Source organism: Carettochelys insculpta, chromosome 9, assembly GCF_033958435.1.
Source record: "Carettochelys insculpta isolate YL-2023 chromosome 9, ASM3395843v1, whole genome shotgun sequence".
NCBI lineage: Eukaryota > Metazoa > Chordata > Testudines > Carettochelyidae > Carettochelys > Carettochelys insculpta.
In genome coordinates this window covers 8,969,735-8,993,029 of record NC_134145.1, presented here as the reverse complement: position 1 = coordinate 8,993,029, position 23,295 = coordinate 8,969,735, and the positions used below count along the sequence as shown (strand labels likewise).

The following is a 23,295-nucleotide window of genomic DNA, read 5'->3' as shown; positions in this document are numbered from 1 at the left end:
CACAGGGTCTGCAACCAGTTGTCGGCTCTGTGTATCTTGTGTTGTTTAGTGCAACTGTGTCTGGGAGGGGCCCTTTAAGGGAGTGGCTTGCTGTTGAGTCCGCCCTGTGACCCTGTCTGCAGCTGTGCCTGGCACCCTTATTTCGATGTGTGCTACTTTGGGGTGTAGACGTTCCCTCGTAGCGCCTATTTCGATGTGGTGCTGCGCAATGTCGAAGTTGAACATCGACGTTGCCAGCCCTGGAGGACGTGTAGACGTTATTCATCGAAATAGCCGTTGCTACATTGAAATAAGCTATTTCGATGTTGGCTGCACGTGTAGACGTAGCCCTTGTGGCCCAGAGGAGGTATATGGTTCCATGTGTTGCTCCTAGCAGATGGAGCATTACACAGATGTTCCCCATCCCTGGGTCACAGGAACTCATGCTGACAGCCACACAGGCCTGATTAAATAACTTTTGAAAAATATTTCATAAGGCAGATTGTGGTTATAGATGGCCTGAGGCCATGAGTTTGGGACCTCTGCTTTATATGTTTTAGAAAGGAAACTTTTTGATCTTTTAATTTAGTTACAATTTGTTTAAATAAAACACAAAGGTAAGATACACCTGAAAACTAAACAAAATGCTGAAAACAAACAAGAATAATTGAGATGAACACCACATTTTAGTCAATCCAAAACAGAGTTTGCAGTTTTTTATTGTAATGAGAAAAACAAATTTCCACATTAGAATTTTATTTTTTCCTTTTTTTATTCTCTGAGCCAAAGAATCAAGTTAATTCAACTCTAACATGGCATTTTTCTCTTAACTTGCTATCCTCCTCTAGACCAGGATTGTCTCCTCATAAGCACAGTAGTAAATGCTTTGCAGATTATCGGTCAAAATCAATCAATCAATGTGTAAACAGATTTAATGACACTTTCAGTGGGCTGAATTTGTCTGGATAAACAATATTTATGTGGGAAGGGAATATGGAGTTTTGACTGGAACAATAGCAAAACCTTCTTTTTCTTCTTCATTGACATACTGTTTTGTATTAGCAGCTAGGGGTTATAGTGGTCCACAAGTTAAATATGAGTCAACAGTGTGATGCTGTTGCAAAAACAGCAAACATGATTCTGGGATGTATTAACAGGTGTTGTTGTGAACAAGACAAGAGAAGTCATTCTTCCTCTCTACTCTGCTCTGGTTAGGCCTCAGTTGGAGTATTATGTCCAGTTCTGGGTGCCGCATTTCAAGAAAGATGTGGAGAAATTGGAAAGGGTCCAGAAAAGAGCAACAAGAATGATCAAAGGTCTAGAGAACATGACCTATGAAGAAAGGCTGAAAGAATTGGGCTTGTTTAGTTTGGAAAAAAGAAGATTAAGGGGGGACATGATAGTGGTTTTCAAGTATCTAAAAGTGTGTCATAAGGAGGAGGGAGGATACTTGTTCTTCTTGGCCTCTGAGGATAGAAGAAGAAGCAATGGGCTTAAACTGCAGCAAGGGAGGTTTAGGTTGGACATTAGGAAAAAGTTCCTAACTGTCAGGGTAGTCAAACACTGGAATAAATTGCCTAGGGAGGTAGTGGAATCTCCATCTCTGATATTTAAGAACAGGTTAGATAAATGTCTATCAGGAATGGTCTAGACAGTATTTGGTCCTGCCATGAGGGCAGGGGGCTGGACACGATGACTTCTCAAGGTCCTTTCCAGTCCTAGTATTCTATGATTCGTATCCCTAAATTATTTCATTTTGATTTTGTCGGGTAACAAGGGCTGTACAGTTTGATGAAATACAGATACAATTAGGATAGGCTTCCAATTTTATTTAAATATTTGAAGTTTTCCACAATGAATGCTATTTATCATTTTTTAACAGTAAGAGATGGAAAACAAGTGTTTCTGTTAAAATTACATGTAAAGAAATTACTGAAGCTACAGTTGTAAAGGCAGGAAACTATATCACTGCTAATCAATCTAGAGAGCTCTCTCTTACAGATGTCAATACAAAGTTAAGTGCTAAAATAATTGTGGTGTAGACTTTCTCATAATTACTGTTGTTCATTTGTCATGTAGTGCAAAAAATAAAAAGAGAGAAAGCAAAGAATTTGCTTTGCAGTCAGCAGTCACAAATCTCTAAGGAGAAGGCAAGAAGATAGTGGAAGGCTGATAGTCATCCATCATTCCTGACAATTTCACAGCTTAGAATAACTTGACAGAAACCTCAAACAAAACATTGAGAATTGAATGCTGCTAAACTGAGTGAATTGACTTCCTGATGTCACAGCAAGACCTGCTTGAAAGTGGCTGATGATTCTGTTTTCTGTTTTCCAACCTGCTGATGTTTGAAACTATCTCCTAGTGTGAATGCTCTTAGAAGATCTTTAAAATAGGTACCTGGCTTCCAAATATTTGCATTTTTCTTAAATATGATTTCTATGAGCATAACTAAAGGCTGTAATTCAGTTTTTGTGTCGTCTTAATAAAGCATGACTCTGATCACCAGCTATTTGGACTGGATTCACTTATGTTTGTGCACAGCTCCGTGTGTGTGTATGTGTGTGTGTGTAGTCAGCACCCTGTGGTGTGAGTAGGGGCAGCAATCAGTCGTAGCAAGGGTGGAAGTGTTTGCACTGCTGCCCTTATAAGTTCTATTGCTGTAAGGGTCATACTGAAACACAAAATCCCTCTGCAAATTGGGGCGATGCCATGTCTTTTATGTTCATATCTGCTGTGTAGTTAGCTCTCCACCTTCGGGTGCATAGTTGGGGTACTGAAGTATCTCTGTGGAACGTGAGCATGAATTGAACCCTTTGATTTCATAGTCTTTCCCCAGTTTTTGTTAGTAACTTTTCTTCCAATACTTTAGCTTTATTCTAATTTAGAATGTTTACCAAAATTTGTGTCAGAATTATGTAAATTGTTGAGTAGTTCTAATTTAAATAGCATTCAATATAAAAATGGGGGATTATTTTTCTATTATTTAAACAAAAACTTTATAAATATTTTTAATTATGGTACCTAGTAAATATTGTAAATATTGCTTAGTTTCATTTCCTAGTCACATGTCAATGACTAAATTTACATCTAAGGTAGTTATGCATTTTACTGTCTTTCTTCCACAGAAAGAATGAGGTGGATTAATATTTGCAATATATAAAGTATCTTAGATATGTAAAGGACTGGGATGCAGTTAATTCCATAATGCATAATCACATTATACATATGAATAAAGTACACTGACACTGATCAATTAAATGAAAATTTTAACAAATTTTATTTGTTGACTTGGCCGTATAGATTTAGTCAGAAAGGAGACGTATCATACATGCATATGCTTATAGATTTTGAATAAAAGTCTCATAAATCCATTAAAATATTCTGATGTATGCTCAGATCCCTTTTGATTTTGTCCAAACTTGCCACATTTCTGATGGGTATATTTATTTATTTGATTAAAAGATGTACAGAAAATATTGCATTTTATATTTTGTTACATTGCCTGTCTAATGTCTTACTAAATTCACAGTAAACAGACATGTTCAGATCTTACGTTTCCCAATGATGATAGTGTAGCAATTGTTGGTATATTCATTTAGTTATAGCCAATATAAAATAGGTTGCACTACTAAGCCAATCAGTCTGCAATATTATGTTTTAAGTAATCTCTTTGCAAAAACAATGACTGAAACCTATTATACTGAGTCGTATCAAGCTCTTTGGGGGCATACATAGTAACCTTAAAACAGCCTTAGGGATTTATAAACATTAAAAATCTGGCAGTGGCAAGCCAATTTTTTTGAATATTTGTGCTAAAGACTTTTATGCGCAGTGCTGCTGTCACTTCTGTTTGGGGAGGTCAGGGAGTGGTGGGGAAGGGAAAATGGGGAACATGGTTTTCCTCTTGGTCATGAATCATTTCAGAAAATGGCAATGGTGGGGGGAAGCTGACTTAACTTTCTTAGAACTGAAATTTAGAGAAATTGCATGTTGCATTTCTATAGAGTTATAACTGATCAGTATAATCCATCCAAGAAAGAATTTCTACTGATAGCCAACAGTCATTGTCACATATTCATCAAAGCTTGTTTGTTTACATGACTTCAGTAAAATGAATAACAAGGTTCTTTGAAGACAATACTCTAATTATAGTGTACACCTTTTCTTCCCTCAGTAGGAGGCTACTTTCAGGGAACTTTAAATATACATAAATAGCTAATATTTTTGCATATGCTTTTCATGCGTTTCCAAAAAAGGTATATTGAAGTTTAAATAATTTTGTTTATTTTACTTTTGTTTTGTAAACCAGAATTTTATTTACAGGCTTCAGTTACTTACAGATGACTTTCAGGCAATGTGAAGTTGTCATCCATCTGACAAAGATATTTTGTTTGAGATATTCATCATTTTGTGACGTCTGCGTTTTGTTTACACTGCTTCAGTAATTCACTTCTGGGACTAAAAGTTGCTTTTGAGGTTTAAACACGCTGCAGGATGTTGAAGAAGCAGCAGATTCTTCTGTATATGAAAGCTTTCAGGTCATCAAGTGATCAAAAGCTGCCAGAATCAAACCTGAGATCTGCCATTGTAAATAAGGCACTGACAATTCTTATTGTGAAAGGTCATCCCAGGGGTGAAAGAAGCAGGAGAGAAGACTGAATTGCCATGGCTTTTTCTAGGACATAACTGTGTATTCAATAGTATATTTCCTTTGGAAATTTATGCATAATACAATGACATTTTCCCATGATACATTTTGGGGATGAAGTAGCCATTTAAGCTCACTCTATCAAGTATTCATTTTTCTGATTAGGGCTTCCGGTTCTTTTCAGGTTTATTCATTTAATTTTTCATGGTATATTTTTGGCATTTTTTGAGGTTTTATAGATGTTGAAAAAATGGGCATTTCAGGACTTTCTCTTTTCACAATTTGTAATGAATTACCTATATTATGTACATTACTCATTGCAGTTACATATACTGAGTAATCTCTTTGTCATGTTCTTTAATGCGCTTCAGTCTAGTATTGTTTCGAAAACCACTATATTAAAAGTGCACTAGGGAATATTTAGCACACACTAGCACCATCTACACGGACCAATTAGTATACAACATGTGAGCAGTCTGTTTTTCTGTTCCATGTAGACAGGACCTTGGATACAAGTCACTGTTTTGGTGTTTTTCCAGTTTTTTTTTGTGGAATCTTTGTTTCTTTCCTTCTTCCTTGTTTATTGGTTAAACTTGAAAATCAGAAACCATAATTAGGGCTGAATTTAGAGAATAAAAATATAATACCAGTTTGCTGAGATAATAGCCTCCTTGGCCTTAGACCAGAGTCCACTATGCTAATCTTTTATTTGTATGTGTAAAAGTTAAAAAATGGCAGAAACACACGAATCTGAGTTTTGTAGCACACCTTTTAAAGTTCTGTCATTTATATATTTAGGCAGACATAGGACCACCCTAATTCAAATACAATTTGTTACTCAAATTGTCTGATTTCTGAGTTCTTGTATTTTCTAAAACCCTTCTGTTTTCTTATCCTTCTAGACCGTGTCTACACTTAGAGAAAACTTTGAAATAGCCATACTAAGGGCCATTTCGAAGAATACTACTGAGATGCTGAAATGCATATTCAGTGCCTCATTAGCATGCCGCTGGCTGCAGCACTTCCAAATTGCAGCTTTTCGCTCCTGTGCAGCTCATCCAGATGGGGGTCCTTTTCAAAAGGACCGTACCAACTTTGAAATCCCCTTATTCCTATCTGCTGATTCCTATCTTGTATGACTTGTATGTAAGATCCTGTCTACGTGGAACAGTAAAACAGACTGCTCCCATGTTGTATACTAATTGGTCCACGTAGATGGTGCTAGTGTGTGCTAAAAATTCCCTAGTGCACTTTTAATTTAGTGGTATTTGAAACAATATTACACTGAAGCACACGAAGGAACATTACAGAGATTCGTATCTGCTGATAGGAATAAGGGGATTTCGAAGTTGGTGGGGTCCTTTCGAAAAGGACCCATGTCTGGACAAGCCGCGTGGGAGCGAAAACCAGCAATTTCGAAGTGCTGCGGCCACCAGGATGCTAATGAGGCACTGCATATACATTTCAGCACTTCATTAGTATTCTTTGAAATGGCCATTAGCTTGGCTATTTTGAAGTTTTCTCTAAGTGTAGATGCAATCCTAGTGTAAAACGAACTGAGACTCTTCTGACAAAATCAATGAATATGTTAATTAGATATGTCTCCCTATTACATTAAAATAGGATGAATTAAAATATCCTACCAATCTTTCTAAAATATTTTGGTCATGTAACCTTTAGTTACTCTAAGAATGGCTTTCAATTTTTCTCAGGATTTAATACAAGAGACTGTTATGTTTGACAACTCTCATTTTAGATCATACACACTGTAATTCTGTAAAATAATATGCTGTCAATTTTAAAAGAGCATTCCAAAAGTGTTTCTTACATTTACATTTCACAGAGATATGTTACTTTAGCTTTATATACTAGTTCAGGCCCTTCAACATAAATAAGTACAATTATTCAAATTGTATATTTGTATTGAAACATGTCTTTATGTAAACCAGTAGTTTTTGAATAAGGAGTACACTTAACTAAATCTCCCCAGCTAGCTTTAGAAGTTTTCATATACTATAACTAATCATCTTAGGTTAGTTATAGGAACTCTAGGCCTGGAACCAGCCCCTGCAACAGTCCTTGCTGCCAGCTCTGCTCACATATCTACACCAGTGACATCATCAAAGGACCTAACACCAACTATACCATCAGGGACTCCTTTACCTGCACATCTACTAATATAATATATGCCATCATGTGCCAGCAATGCCCCACTGCAATTTACATTGGTCAGACTGGACAGTCTCTCCATAAAAGAATAAATGGACATAAATCAGACATCAGGAACAGTAATGCACAGAAGCCTGTGGGAGAACACTTCAATCTCCCTGGACACTCAGTGGCAGATTTAAGGGTGACAGTCCTGAAACAAAAATCAAATGGAGAGAGAAATCTCTGAGTTGCAATTTATTTGCAAATTTGACTCCATTAACCACGGATTAAACAGAGACTGGGAGTGACTCGCAGCTTACAAAGGCAGTTTCTCTGCTCTGGGTGCTAATATCTCCCCATTAGACTCTGACAAAGGCTCCCATCACCCTGTCTGATCTGACTTGTTTTTTCCTCTTTTGATAAGTACTGTTGATACTGGGCCATTTGCACTTTGCTGAATAGAGCTTGTCAGCTCTGGCCCTCCCTCTTACTGGGACCCCACTCTTTAAATGCCCCTCTGAAACCACGCCCCCACTCATGCATCTGATGAAGCGGGTCTTTGCCCATGAAAGCTTATGCTCCATAATATCTGTTCGTCTATATGGTGCCACAAGACTTGTTGTTGTTCTCTAATCATCTTAGAGTTTTCCTGGTAATTTGCTGCTATTAAGGGCATACTATAACTTCTTGAGTATCTCCTTTAAATTTAGCAAGAAGATTATCTAACAAAGAGCTAGAAAACTATTTTGAAATAACTATGAAAACTGTCAATAAAGAAAATTGTCCTTATGTGTAGAATTCAACCTTATCCTAATTGATGCTTATATTTTGATAGGTTTTACATTTATCAATATGCTTGTAAAATTTAAAATAATCTGGTCTACAGTTAGGGTAATATAATTGTATACCTCAGCAAAATTTGATTCCTTTTGTAATTTAGCATTTATTATTCTTTGCTGGTATCATCCTTTCAGACACACAGCAAAATATCATGTGTATAATAGAGCTGTGATGAACCATGTGAAGAAAAGATTTGTTACCTACACACAAAAGATAGATACCTTGACAAGCGGTGGATGTCATAAATTCTCTAGAGAGCGACTTCATCCCTCAATAAGAAAACTGACCTTTTAGTTTCCTTGCCACTTCGGTGTAAGCATCTCTTGTAGCCTTTGCATTACTGTTTCATAATGATCATCGAGGTACAGATGCTTTCTACTTGTATAAATCTATGATGACTCTTAAAATGTGCTTATGTGGAAAGGAGGTACAAGTGCTTGTTGAGATGAATGTACAATGAACCCAGAAGCTTCTCTGAGAGTGATGTGGCCGCTTTGTACCATCCCACAGGCAGATTCTTAGCCAAAATCTTGCAGACTCCTCTGTGGAGGATGACCTACTTTTGGGGAGCCATTGGTGGTAAGGCTTTTGTGCCAATCCATTCCCATCCTACCAATGTAGTTGGGATGTCTCAATCTTCCTTGGGCTGCTTTGCTGATCTCTGGCTGCTGTATCATTTTTGGGGAACCTAGCCGCTGGAGTAACTTATAACATCCTCTTGAGCTGTAGTGAGAGCTCATTTGTTGTAGCTGAGTCTCTGACTCTGAATCACCATTATATTTCTTACAATAGTATTTGCACATTCAGGGCTAGATCCTGCATTACTGGCACATCAGAAACTACTGTTGACTTAGGTAGTTCTTCATGTTCTGGGAATACAGATTGCCATGGAATGGGAGCTTGTAGTACATTAGGACTGCAATTGGACATTTTGTGATAAATTCCTGGGTTCAGAGATGGTTTGGTTTTCATTTGTTAATCTGTAGTTATGATTGTACTCCATTCATGATGTTCCCTGTAAATTAAATTGCTATATTCTGTTGTTCTTACATATAAATATGTTTCTCTGCCACCATCTTCACCAGATTACAAAAGTAGCCTTCCCAAAGAACATCCAGGCTATGACTGTGATATGTAGCTACAGAACTGGCTTTTGCCTAGAGTATTTCTGATAATGTAACTGTAGATTCCATCTTATAAAGAATTTGCCATCTGCTGTTTATAGGGAATTCTTCCATGTATAAAATACACCTTAGTGTTTAGAAAAATGTTATTTAAATCTGAAATTTCAGTGTTGTATTTGTAGGTGTCCAAGTCCTGACTCAAATAGTAGCTGTGGTATGATCACATGATATTTGCAGGGGTGCTTACAGTACTGTCACCCTTAGCTCTGATCTGGTGCTGGTGGAGTGCTGCCTTCAGAGCTGGACAGTGCAAAGTGTTGGCCATTGGCTGGGTACCCAGATCTAAAGACAGCACAAAAGTAAGGTTGGAAATACTGTGACCCCCCCTAAAATATATTTCAGACCCTCCTGCAATTCTCTTTTGGGTCAGGGCTCCCATGGTCTCCCCTACGAAAGCTCTATAATATAGGATAAAAGCACACAATACACCAGATTTCACAAGGGAGGTCCAGGTTTCACAATCTGACACATTTTTCATGACCATGAATTTTGTAGTGCCCTAATCATAGGAGACTCAGTGCCACTGGGAAACTCTGCTCGGAAGAGAATACAGAGGAGACACTCAAATTGAAACTCTCATTAGGCATCAAGCAGCATTTCCAAATTATGTTTTTGGCTTTCATTTGAAACTAAACATTTTGGTTCTGGAGTGTTCAGTTTTTATGAAAAGTCAAAATTTTCTGATTTTTTTTAAAAATATATTTTCATTAAAAACTCAATGGTCTGTTTAAAAGCTAGTTTTTCGATGTAAACATTTTGACCATGTTTTTTCCTAAAGCATATACTTTATGTATGTGAATTTCTGCACTGTGTTTTGGATTGGATAGGTATGGAGGGAAGCCAGACTTAGGCTATGTCTACACAGCAGCATTTAGAAATAAGATGTTCCAGAAGAGAGATTCCAGAATATCTTATTTTGAAATAATGCTGCTACACACACAGTCAACAGTCTTATCACATGCCCCATAAGAAGTATGGGAAAATGTGTGTAGACTCTCTGCTGGCTACTTCAAAGTAGCACCTAACTTCAAATTTAACTTCAAAGTTAGATAGTGACAGAGATATAGGTGTGTTAGTCTGTACTCTATCAAAACAAAAAGCAGTCAAGTAGCATTTTAAAGATTAACAATTTATTAGGTGATAAAATATTTTTTTCTGATTTGTCAACCTTGATAACAAATTTTGTACCTCGTGCTTTATATATTGAGTCTGTTCTGGTATGGCTGTGATCTGAAGAAGTGGGTCTGTCTCACGAAAGCTCATCACCTAATAAGTTATTCTGTTAGTCTTTAAAGTGCTACTTGACTGTTTTTTTGTTTTAACTTCCAAGTTAGTTCCTAGTGTGGATGTACCCTTAGTGCATCTGGTGTGTAGGGTTTTGCATATGGGAGAAACAGTTCAATAGCCTGCATCTTCTGGTCACTCAGACTTCTGTAGCTGCAAGTCACACTTTGGCTATGTCTACACTAGCCCCAAACTTTGAAATGGCCATGCAAATGGCCATTTCGAAGTTTACTAATGAAGTGCTGAAATACATATTCAGTGCCTCATTAGCCTGCAGGAGGCCGCGGCACTTCGAAATTGATGCGGCTCGCCACCGCGCAGCTCGTTCAGATGGGGCTCCTTTTCAAAAGGACCCCGCCTACTTCGAAGTCCCCTTATTCCTATCTGCTCATAGGAATAAGGGGACTTCGAAGTAGGCGGGGTCCTTTTGAAAAGGAGCCCCGTCTGAACGAGCCGCGTCAATTTCGAAGTGCCGCAGCTGCCCGCATGCTAATGAGGCACTGAATATGTATTTCAGCGCTTCATTAGTAAACTTCAAAATGGCCATTTGCATGGCCATTTCGAAGTTTGGGGCTAGTGTAGCCACGGCCTTTGTGTTCTTTTTGGTCAGGGAGGGGTAGGTCTCAGGAGAAGTCCCTCCATTGTATTCCAGTCTGTAAAACGTGAAATAAGGCTGATCTCATCAATGCAATCCTTTCTGCATGCATTATGAAGAGCCTTGGATCTCTCAATGGATGGCTGGATTCTGCATAGTTCTTGAAATGTGTCTGTGCATGTGCGCATATAGCTGCGTTAGTTTTGAAACTAACAGAACCCTCACCAGAAAGAGTGGATAGTCAGGTAACATTCTGCAACTGTCAGTTAATTCTGAAGAACATTTTATATTTCTATAATATTATGCCCCATTTATTGAAAGATGGAAGTATCGGGTTTTACTTCTTTCTTCATCTATTAGTCATCATTTCTCATGCCAACAACATTACATCAAAAACTTTGCTGCCACAATAAATTTGCTCATGTTATGTTTGGTATTGAGATACATCCAACAGTATTTGCCTCATTAAATATCTTTCTCGGTCTTATTTTAATGCTGATATAAGTGACTTGCTAAAGTTTACCTTGCCTCCTCCTTAAGGCTAGGTCTACACTAGCACCCCTCCTTTTGAAAGGGAGGTGCTAATGAGACACTTCGGGATATGCTAATGAGGTGTTGAAATGAATATGGAGCACCTCATTAACATAATGGCAGCTGCGGCACTTCGAAAGTGCCACTTTCACATGCAGCTCACCTACACATGGTCCTTTTCAAAAGGACCCCACACACTTTGAAATCCCCTTCTTCCTATAACCAAATAGGAATCAGAACAAGAAGTCTTGTGGCACCTTATAGACTAACAGATATTTTGGAGCATAAACTTTTGTTGCCAAAGACCCGCTTCATCAGATGTATCTGATGAAGCGGGTCTTTGGACACGAAAGCTTATGCTCCAAAATATCTGTTAGTCTATAAGGTGCCACAAGACTTCTTGTTGTTCTCAAAGCTACAGACTAACACGGCTACCTCTCTGAAACAAGTAGGAATCAGGGGATGTCGAAGTATGTGGACTCCTTTTGAAAAGGACCCCGTGTAGACAAGCCACGTGTGATCAAAAGCAGCACTTTAGAAGTTCTGTGGCTGCCATTATGCTAACGAGGCACCGCATGTTCATTGCGGCACCTCATTAGCATATCCCAAAGTGTCTCATTAGCATCCCCCTTTTGAAAGGGGACTGCTAGTGTAGACATAGCCTAAGTGTCTTAACAGAGAGCTCCAGTGAGGGAGAAAATCCTATAATTCTGTAATCTGTAAACCAATTTTTTCATTACCTTTGTAAGATTTTAGTACCTATGCAAAGACTTGACAATTTGCAGTTAATAAGACACAGGTGAAGCTGATTAACAAATCTGTTAGGGCTCAGTATGATTATCATCCTCAGGTGGTAAGAATTTATTTCTTATTGTAGCAGAGAGATTTTAAATATTTGTTAACTAGTGGGGGTGGGAGAAGGACTAAAATTAATCAAGTTTACCACCTTTTTAAACTTTTAAATGTGAAAGGTTTATACGTTTCCTATAATGGAAGAAAGAATACATTGGTTATTTAAAAATGTTAAAGGTGTCAAATTTAAATTTTAAAAGATCAAAAAAAAAAAAGCTGTTAGACATCTTTGTTATGCCATTAGTACAGTATTTAGTGTGGTTTTTCTTATAAGTTGCCAGTGGCAACTTCAGTTATTAGTTACTGGCTCTGCATTTGTGGGTTCCACCACTATCTTTTATAAGCATATACTTTATATAATACCTTTTGGCTTGAAGGATCCCCAAAGCATTTAACAAACATACAGAAACAGAGAACTGCAATTTTGTTTGGTTGGGAGAAAGCAATACTGTATTGGCAACTCCATGTAATCAGAAGTTATGAGTCAGGCGTTGAAAACCATGAGATTGGTTTGACCGTGAAGTTTTTCTTTTTATTGGTTCCCCTCTTTTTTTGAGCATTTAACATATACTTAGATCACATTTTCAGTGTTTCTCTGTCATGGTAAATATTGGCAGTTTCTTTTCTTTTAAAAAAATCTGTTATCCCATGAGTTCAGGAGCTGGAACTTTAAGGAATGCAAGGAATGCTGTGCAGATTCATGATAGTTGACAATGCCGGCAACCAGCTAATGGCCAGCAGGCTACACAATAATGGCAGAAGCAGAGAGCAATTTGGTCTAAAGCACCTTGATAAATTCCCACTGTTACCAAAATACTATGGGATTTTTAATATCCAGAATGCAAGACTTGATTTTAAAAATCTCATCTAAAAATGTCCATTTAGTGTCATTGCACAGTGCCCAAATCCTGTATCTTGAATGGCTGAAGTGCTAAAGTATTTCTGTTGGATTTTGAATCATTTAGGGCCTGGCTACACTGCAATGTAATCCCAGGGTTGGTGGGACTCAAGTCAGCTGACCCGTATGAGGGAAACCAGTGTTTGAGCATTGAGATTGTAAACCCCATGTTACAAGACCCTGCTGCACTATAGGGAAACTTTACTGCCCACTGCATGATACAGGACTTGCTTTGCAAAACCTTAATCAGTTTGCTTCCCATTGTAAACCCAGGCAGCTCTCTATCAGTGGACTTGCAGATTGGCTCAGAAGCAAGGGGTTAATGCTGTGAGCTGCTGGGTCCGAGCCTTGGGTTAGCACAGTTGCAATGTGCCTGCAAGCAAGGGTTAGGGTTGACTCAGCCGTGAGCCCATGCTCCGACACAGGCTTATGTTGCAATGTCAGACATACCCGTCATTTCTGGATGTCTTAATGGTTATGCTGTAGCTTGGACCATACTATTAATTGCACTGTTGCCTGTTTTGTGTAAAGGCTGCTATTGTTGTTGGGGCTGCTTATGCCTCCTATTAATGTTGCCCAACACTTCCCATCCTGTTTGGGTTGAAATTTTTCACATCATGTCTGCCTGAGGCTGAACCTATTTGGAAAATTTCAGCCAAAACATAGTGGCCATTTTAAAGAAAGTGGCTAGAGAAGAACACGTCGTTTTGTTTGTGTTTAAAAAAAAATCTGTCTTCTGTGAACAACTCCAGAGTCCACATGCTTTGGACTAGATACCTTTGAAATCTGGCACAGGAGTGGTCAGCAATTTGTCTTTTGCCTCAGAATTTGCAATTTGCATATGCTGAGGAGGGGCTTAGTTTAACAGCTAACAGCTCAGAAGATTCCACTGACTGAGCCTACTCTAGCTTTGCATGGCTCCTAATGCTGAGCACAATGCAAAGGGGCTATCTCTACAGAGCAGCAGACTTCAGAGGGGAAGCTAGACTTGCCTATTAATGACCACTCCTAGAATCTGATCCTAGGTGAGACTAGGCACTGGAATTGAGAGTAGAGAGCCCCTTGTTAGTGCTCAGAGGATCCCTCTTTTGGCAGCTGGGCAACAGGGAGAGGCCAGCCATCTGATTAATTTCCACTTTAGGCTCATCAACCATGGCATCATTCCTCGAATATTTAGCATTTACACAGAAAACAAGTTAGGTCTATCCCTTTTCCTCTCCACTTCTTCACAGTTAGTGACCTCCTGAAGCAGTGCACACTGCAATTCCTTACCACTCCTGAATCCCTACTACTACCCCAGCCCCCTGCAATTCTTATATCCTTTCTAACAGTAAAAGGGAGAACAAAGAGCAAATGCATTTGAGTGAGAGAGAGAGAGCACATGGTGTGTGTCTCCTCTGTAGGTGGTGGTGGGGGAACAAAATTGCAAGGTGCTTAGAGCAAAGTAAGGGGGTGGGGAAGCTCCATGCTCCCAGAAGTGGTGGGGCTGGGACAGCCAGCTCTCAACTTCACTGGGACGATGACACACCTGCCCCTCCAGCCAGCCCTTACCCCAAAAAGTCAGTGGCCTATGTAGTTTTTCTTCAATTTAGCAGAGAAAGGTTTAACATGACCCAATGGCTGTAAGTTGATGCTATAGAAATTCAAATTGGGAAATAAGATGTACATTTCTGACTGAGGATAATTACTCATTGGAACCATTTATTGAAGGTCATGGTGGACTCTCCATCACTTGAATTAAAATTAAGTTTGAAAGTTTATCTAAAAGGTATGCTGTAGGAATTATTGTGGGAAAGATCTATGGTCTGAAGTCAGAGTAGATGATAACAATGGTCCTAGCTGTTGTTTGAATCTGTAAATCACGGTATAATACCTGCTGAGACTGCTATCAGTTAATGATCTTTTCAGCCATGATATTACATATTGGGGGACCAAAATAAATTCTCAGGACTTTGTGATTTTATTTGCATCTGATATGATCAGTTGCCAATCTCTTTGTAAGCATTCTCTCTTTCTGACAGTGATTTTGTTTATGCTCTTAAATTATTTGAGTACTGAAATTGCACTAATCATGCAATGTTGCCCATTACTACCCCTTATAAGTAATAAAAATCATATTAGAACAATGACAAAGTGGTTAGAAAACAGCAATTCAATGTGGTCAATATATACCTAGTCTTGTTTCTCTTTACAATTTATTAATAAAGAACTTCAATAAAGACAAAAATTACACCAACAGCCTATTTTACTTGTTCAGCAAATGTTTGCAAACAGTGTCACTAACTTTTATTACATTACTTCATTTCAAGAGATGTTTGCATAGCGTATTGAGCAAGCTGTGTATTTTTCTAGTTAACGTGTACATTCTAGTTACATTTTTACACACTTATTTTATTTTGCACACTAATTGGGCTACATAGAGTTTTTCAACTAGCACTAAGAATACCTGATTCCGCTCCACATTTTAATGTTTCTCATTTTTGTACTTTATTAATTCAGTGCTATGCTCTGATAAAGTGCAGTTGTCTAATGGCTGAATTTTAGATTTTGCCAGTCTAGCTCTATGCCATATTGAAAGGACAGAACACATTGTTAACTGCTAATGGTACTGTGAACATTGGTGGTTGAAATTTTATACTCTGTACTGTTTGGTTAAATGATCTGCATATTACTGTTTTATATACATTGCTTATCCAGTTGTGTACATTTGCTCAACTCATTATACAAAATAGGCTGATTGGAATAAGAACCATTCTCTACCAGCTGTCTGGTATGAGTCAGTAAGTAACAAAATTAGCAACTCGTCTTTTTCCAACAGTGCCATGATTGTTCTCAAAGTACAAAGCAATAGGTTTGCCGAACTTTTTTGTTTCACTTCATGCAAACATCCAGATTAATACATCCGTTTATTATAATTACATCCGTTTATTATAATTTTATTTGCTCTCACAAATATAAACAGAAACATAAAACAAATAAAAAGCTTCATAGACAAATGAAATGTGTGTGCATATTACAGAATTAGCTAAGTACTTAAAAAGGATTGAACATGCCTGTGAAAAAACTCAGTGCTGTACACTTTAGGCCTTTGTCTAGATTACAGCAATTTGTCGACAGAAGTTTTTATGGGAAGATATTCTCCGACAAAACTTCTGTTGACAGATCAAGGCCAAATTGCCAAGCAGATCACAAGAATGATCCACTCTGTCGATCCACTGTCAGCAGAGAGCAGTTGAACAACCCAGCCACATTCTTGACATAACAGCCAAATGGAAGCATAGCAGACAGGGCTGTCTGGTATCCTAGGAGCCCCCTCTGTCTACAGAGGGCCCTCTGGAACGTCCAGACCATCTTTCTGTAGATAGATCTCTGTTGACAGAGGCGTTATGCCTCATGGGGAGTGTGATAAGACTGTTGACAAAAGTGCTTCCAGCTGTCAATTTACTGTCAACAGAACACCTTGGGAATCTGGATGCTCCCTAGGTTTTGTTGACAAAACCCACTAGTGTAGACATAAGTTGTCTGTAAGACATAAGGAACAAATAGAATTTTCACAAGGTGGACATTACATCCAAAATAAACCCACTGAATATGGAAATGGAAAATTAACAAATGAAGTACATAGTTTGGTTTGCAAATTATGAAAAAAAGCTCAAATTATGACTCATTAAAAAGCAGCTCAATGAACAGAGTATATGGCATTCAGTCACTTAGAAATATAGCTTGATCATTAGTGTTTATACTATCCCCTGCCCCCTCCTCATCAAAAAGCTGCAGTCCATGGCTACATCTACATAAGAAGCATGTGTTGAGAGTAACAGCTGTCAACAGAGTTGTGTCAACAGAAATTCTGTCGACAGAGAGCATTTGCACACAAAAACAGAGCAATCTGTTCTGTCAAAGAGAGCAGCCAGACTGTCCTGCCCTCTGTCGACAGAAGCTCTGCAAACAGGGCTGTCCAGTGAACCAGAAGCCCTTTCTGTTGACAGAAGTGTCTATACTGCGTGGCTATTGATAGAGTTCTGTTGACAGAAGCATTATTCCTCATATTTTTGAGGAATAACACTGTCGAGACAAATGCAGAGTTCTGTTGAGACTCCATCAACAGAACCCTTTGTGTGTGTAGACACTCCTTGAGTCATGTTGACAGAAGGCACCTTCTGTCAACAAAACTTTTTAGCGTAGACACAGCCAAAATGTGTGTAACACCAACAGACCCCAGTTGTCTATGGGCAGAATTGAACCTGGGATCACAGTGTATGAGCTTCTAGTGCATGAGTTAAAAGCCATCTAGCTGTTAGCTAAGGCTGCAGGGGAACACAATTAATTTTTTCCATAAGTTGTTTCACTGCCAACAGAAGGAACAACACACCACACCCAGAAGGTGTGGGGTTACACATGCATCTAAAGACAGACATTCCACTCTGTAGCAAATGGGAGTTACTCTAGCTCAAAGTTAAACGGCTTCTGTGGCATGTGAGGTGCCAGTGGCCAACAGCCATTGACAGAAATTTTTTGATGTGTAGCATTTAGGTAAGATGGTTCCATGAGTTCCACTCTTGTATCCCTGAAATCTTATGTCCAAAGAGCTCCAGAACTCCCTGCTACAAACATTGCTTTGATATTTGTTTTTGGCTTTGACCAATAACCCATCGTTACATATGGCTAGATTGCTAACTCCTTAATTGGCATACATATATTTCAGATTTACTCAAATCTTATTACCTCTGTTCTGGTGAAGGTACTATAACAACTCCTCTTGGATTAAACGTGGCAGAATCAAGTATACCTAGATCATCCCTGATGGGTGTTTGTCCAATTTGTTTTTAAAAACCTCCAGTGATGAAGATTCCATGACCTCCCTTGGTAGACTACTCCATAGCTAGACTTATAGTTAGAAAATTTCCTCTAATATCAATCCTAAATCACTCTTGCTGCAGATCAAGCCTATTTCTTCTCCACATCCACTGAAAGTAAGATAGGAACAGCTGATCACCATCCTCTTTAGAACTTGTATTAACATGTTTTAAAATGTCATCACTTCCGCCGTCAGAATTCTCTCAAAACTAAATATATCTTTTAAAACCTTTTCTGATAGATCAGGGTATCTAAAACTTTTGTCATTTTTCTTTCTGTCCTCTGGACTCCCTCCCTAAATTGTCCACATAATTTTTAGTGTAGCATCCGGAACTAGACACAGTACTCCATCAGAACGAGTGAGGTCTCAGTTGTACCAGGACAATTTTGCTCCCTAACAATATTGTACCTTTATATTGACTCCAGCCAGTTAATATATCCCAGAACAATATAGCCTTTTTTTTACAAGTGCATCACCACTGTGATCCCAAGTAGACTAGCAGATGATCTATACTCCACCCAGAGTACAAGTGTTTGTCAAGTCATAATCCCCAGATCCTTTTCAACACTACAGGCATAGAGCCAATTATTCCCCATTTTATAGGCCTGCATTCAATTGTTTACTAAGTGAAATTCTTTGCACTTATTTACTGATTTCCATCTATGAAACATTATCAATTTCATGCTGGTAGAAAATGAGAGCTTTGTACAAAACACATTGTCTTTTATAACTACAATAATTGCAAGTTTTTTTTTCCCCTGTTTCAGAGGGTAATTTTCAACATCGTCAACTTCAGTAAAACAAAAAGCCTATATCGTGATGGAATGGCTCCCATGGTGAAATCCACGAGCAGACCAAAATGGTAAGTTATCATTCTAAAATTCTGCTAATAGCAAAAGAATTTTGTTTTGTTTGGCACTTAGCTTAGTTCAGATGCACCATCAAGTATCTGTAAAGTCATGCTTTTTGTGTAATGCCATATTTCAAATGTATTGAGTAAGACACCAGAAGGTGAAATGACTTGATCACATACAGTACAATATGGACAACATAAAAATGCACACACAAATACCCTCACACATATGCTGTATTACTTTGTTTGATTAAATGTAATAAAACTATCTACTACTAATATGCAATACATAATAGTAATATGCAAAGCTAATGAGCTTGTCATATTCTACATTGCATACAAAGCTTCCAAGAGGTAGCTAAGAGGTTTGCCTAAAATGAATTTCAGAGTTAGGCCATAAGTAAGGAGTAATTTACTCATGTATTCATTCAGAGCCAGATTCTGGCAATCTCTGCAGAACCATTTTAAGTTGTGCAGAGCTGTTGGCATCCAGATCAAGACACCTGCCATATGCAGCCTGTGAGAACAAAACAGTAGCAGGTTTTAGTGTTACAGGAAGTGCTAGATGCCCACCAAGTGGAAAGTCATTGTCCTCAACTGCTTCTGCAGTGGTTGGCACTCAGTGCGGAATGGGGCATGTGGAAGGGTGTTGTGATGATCACTCTGCATATGCTCCTCCATTAGGTATTTTGTCTGCTTTCCCCTGAACAGGCACAGTGTCTCTTCATACTGTGGATCATAAGCTGCTGCCATTGAAGTGTGGCTGGGTGAAATGCTGTTTCCCTGGAGTCGGTAGCAAATCACTTATTGACTCCAGTACAGACAGGATTTCACTCTTCTTATCTAAGAGACAACCCCCACACATACCCTCTCAGAATCTAATGGGAGGAAACCTACACAAAGAATCTAAGATCTGACAAAGAGTTCTTGACCTGGTATTAGGTGGTCTATGCTCTGAAACATGGAATGACCTCCATAATTTTCAGTTATTGTTGCCATGTGAGTTAGTTGCATAGAAATGTTTCCATTGTAACTACCTGAGAGGATAATATTGCCTTAAATTAGGTTTCACTTACCCTGATGAGCTTACAGTCTATCTTACCATGTGTTTGAGCTGCACTTAGCAGGATGTGGTCAGTCCTGAATGGGTTCTACCGCAATACATATTCAATAATAATCATTTGGGCTACATCTACACTAGAGGGTTTTTTTTTTCTTGTCAAAACCTGTGGAGCATCCACACTAAAAATGTGCTGTGTCAACAGAACTCAGCACTTTTGTCAACAGCCTTCTGCCTCTCTCTCCTGTAAGGCAGAACACATTTTTCAACAGAATCTGTTGACAAAAAAGCAGTGTGGACACTCCAGGGGGCCCTCTGTCTACAGACAAGTCTTCCAGTCACTCGGCAGCCCTGTCTGCTGTGCTTCCTGTCAGACATTCTGTCAAGAGAGGGCCAAACAGTCTGGCTATCCTCTGTCGATAGAGCAGATTGCTTTTTCAATACACTTTTGTGTGTGGATGCACTATATCAACATAAGTTTTGTCGGAAGATTTCTTCTGACAGTGACTCCTGTCAACAGATCGTTGTAGTGTAGATGTAGCCTTGATGCATAATGACGGTATCCACGGTCGTATTAGTTGTGTTTATTATTTTATCCCAAAAGAGTCTTATTTTGGGTCCAGACCATAATTAGGTGATTTGCATAATCTTTCAAAACTCTTTTCCTTGCTAACCATGTCTAGTAGTTTAAACTAATTATTTTATGTGTATTAATTTCAGCCTTAAATCAGCTGTTGCTTTGCTGTGTAAGCTAGTCTTTATTTTGGTTTCAAATTTAAATGGAAATTTCTTTAAAACAATAAAAAACAATGTAAAGTAGGTTCTTTCTACAAACATATTGACTCCCTTATTTCTGAAAACTTGTTTCTCCTGCATTTTCCAACTGGCCCTATTTCAAAAAGGACTGAGTGTCAGACAGAAGTCAACATTTTTGACCGCTATTCTGTTGTCCTGTGGGGCAAGATCTTTAAATGGAGTCTGCATGAGGGGGTCCTTTAAGTATTACTGATAGTAGTAGTAGGCATCCTTCAGTCTCAGTAGACTCTGGATCGCACCCTTTGTAGTTCCATTTGGGATCAAGTATTACTGATATAAATACAGTATATTACTGCTATCACTGTACTCACTGTTTCACAAATGTTGTTGACAACATACCTTTTTGAACTAAAGTCAGACTTTCCAACTATTGAGCTTTTATAGCTCAAAAAACTTGTCCTTCACCAACGGAGGTTGGTCTGAGAAAACATATTACCTCATCCATCTTGCCTCTCTATTTCAAATGAGGCAGCAGTGTGCTGATGAATAAGAAAAAGTGGATATCATGATGGAGAGCTTTTATTTTAAAGAACAGGAAAAGCACAAGAGTAGAGCACATACAGATGAAAACATCTTTTTTGAGGACAAAGTCAGAGTCTAATCTTCAAATTATTCATGCCAGGGACTGAGTGCTTAGAATATAAAACAGAAGACCCTTCTTCTGGAAGGGGGATTTCCTTTGGAAGGACCTTCTGCTTCCTTCTGAAGGAGCCCCATCCACATGGCCGCTTTTGCTTCCAGAACAGGATATTCTGGAAGTGAGATCTCAAGGGAATATGCTAATGAGGCATAGATATTTTAATCTGTGCTTCATTTGAATATTCTGTTCTGCTTATTACCATGCCCCTTCCAAAAGTGTTGGCGGGGGGTGAGCATAGACATGGCCTTTGTGTGTGGACATGCTATTTTGAAATAAGCTACTCGGGCAAAACTGTTTGACTGTGTCTACTCTTGGATTCCTCTTTTGAAAGAGGCATGCAAACGGGGGAAATTGAAAATGCAAAAGAGGTGCAGATGAAGTTCCGTCTACACCTTAGAGATCTTTCAAAAGAAGCCCTTCCAGAAGACCTCTTCCAAAAGAACTTCTTTTGAAAGAGTGAGTCCACTTGCAAAAAAGCTGATTAAAAGAGTGATCTGCCCTTTCAAAAGAGAGCACCCATACCACCCCCCGTCTTCTGAAAGAATGGACCAGGAATTGAAAAATCGGGCCCCATAATGACTGCTCTTTCAGAAAAAAAAAAAAAAAGGGCCTGCAGAGCATCTACACATTTTCTCTCAAAAGAAGCTTTCAAAAGGGGATGCTCTTCCTAAAACAGGAAAGGAAGAGCAATTTTGAAAGGAGAGCACCATTCTTTCAATTTACTTTTGAAAGAACACTTTGTGTATGTAGACACTCCATGGGATCTTTCAAAAGAATCCCCTTCTTTTGAAAAATCTTTCGAAAGAACTTGCTAGTGTAGATGCAGCCGAAGAATAAAATTCAAGTGGGTTTGTTTCTGGTCAGTTCTTTCCTCACAATATGTTAATATTAAATTGTATTCTGTCAGTTACGTCAGTCATATCTCATTGCATCGAATCACTACTTATGTGAAGAAACTCAGCATATCACATCAGGTTGCATCAGTCACATTTCATGGCAAATTGAACATGATGAAACTCAAGATTGTAATTCAAACCAATGGGATATGAAGTGATGTCAAATAAGATTGCTCAAAATGATTTGGTAATTCATAAATGTTAAAGTAAGATATTAGTGTCATGACTCTTTCTTGGCAATTACTATTGCAATTATCTAAACCCCACCTTACACAAAGATTAGTGGGAGGGTGTTAGTCTATTTTGTGTGCGCATGTGTGTGTGTTCTAAGTTCCATCTCCTGCTGTAATGTCAATTCTTGTCTCTGGGTTGTTTTAAACTGCAACATCATTTTATTTGTTACTCATGATTTCATGCTATAATTCCCCCGCCTCCTTAACAGCTATTAGTGAACTTTACTAGAGGCACAGCAATGGAATTATATCTACTCACTGAGCCTACTGCACCATTATTTTGACTCCAGAAAGTTTTACAAGTTTCTCAAAATGAAATATAAAGTGACTTGTTCAGGAGACAGCAGATTTACTAAATGATTAAATGAGCAAATATTCCCTATGGGCTGGGGATAGCTATAACTGTTGATTATTCAGTGCATCATTGTCTCATTGGGGACATTAATATTTCAAATTAAACTAATATTTTAAAAGTAATAACTGGCCACTCATCACATCAGGTATTTCATCAGGGTCATATGCAGTATTCTAATTAGTACTTATGGAATAGCCACTCCTCCCCAGAGAATAGTAGCTATAGCTGGCAAGTACCTGGTTGACACCTGTTTAAGTCTTCAGACAGCCACTATATTTTGTTTTGCATGTTAAATGAGCAGAGAGTGCTGGATGAAGTCCTCAAAATTGAGGGATAAAGGGTAATAAACAGCTTGGTTCTTGAGAGGATGAACCACAAGGTTAAGGGCTGTTCTTCACTTGTGATGTAGTGTTTCAGCACACGTTTGTAAACAGTGATACCTTGCAAAATATCGTGAAACCATCACCACAAAACGAGAACATTTATGACTATGTTTAAGTGTTTCTCTTTTAAGTGTCAGGTTTCAAATGCCTTTCTGGCAATTCTGTGACTAATTTTACCCCTTTTTCTCATTCAGCATAATGGGCTTTAAATGGATATTTGGCTTTTTAGTCAAGCA

The 23,295-nt window shown here is 38.4% G+C and overlaps 1 protein-coding gene across 1 annotated transcript in view; it reads left to right on the top strand.

Annotated features, from left to right (window-relative positions):
- The window catches only part of AGBL4 (AGBL carboxypeptidase 4), a 1,459,638-nt gene that overhangs the window by 378,968 nt on the left and 1,057,375 nt on the right, over positions 1 to 23,295 (top strand). Inside the window, exon 4 of the mRNA XM_075003244.1 lies at positions 18,591 to 18,685. Coding sequence (XP_074859345.1) covers positions 18,591 to 18,685 — 95 coding nt within the window. The remainder of the gene's footprint in view (positions 1 to 18,590; positions 18,686 to 23,295) is intronic.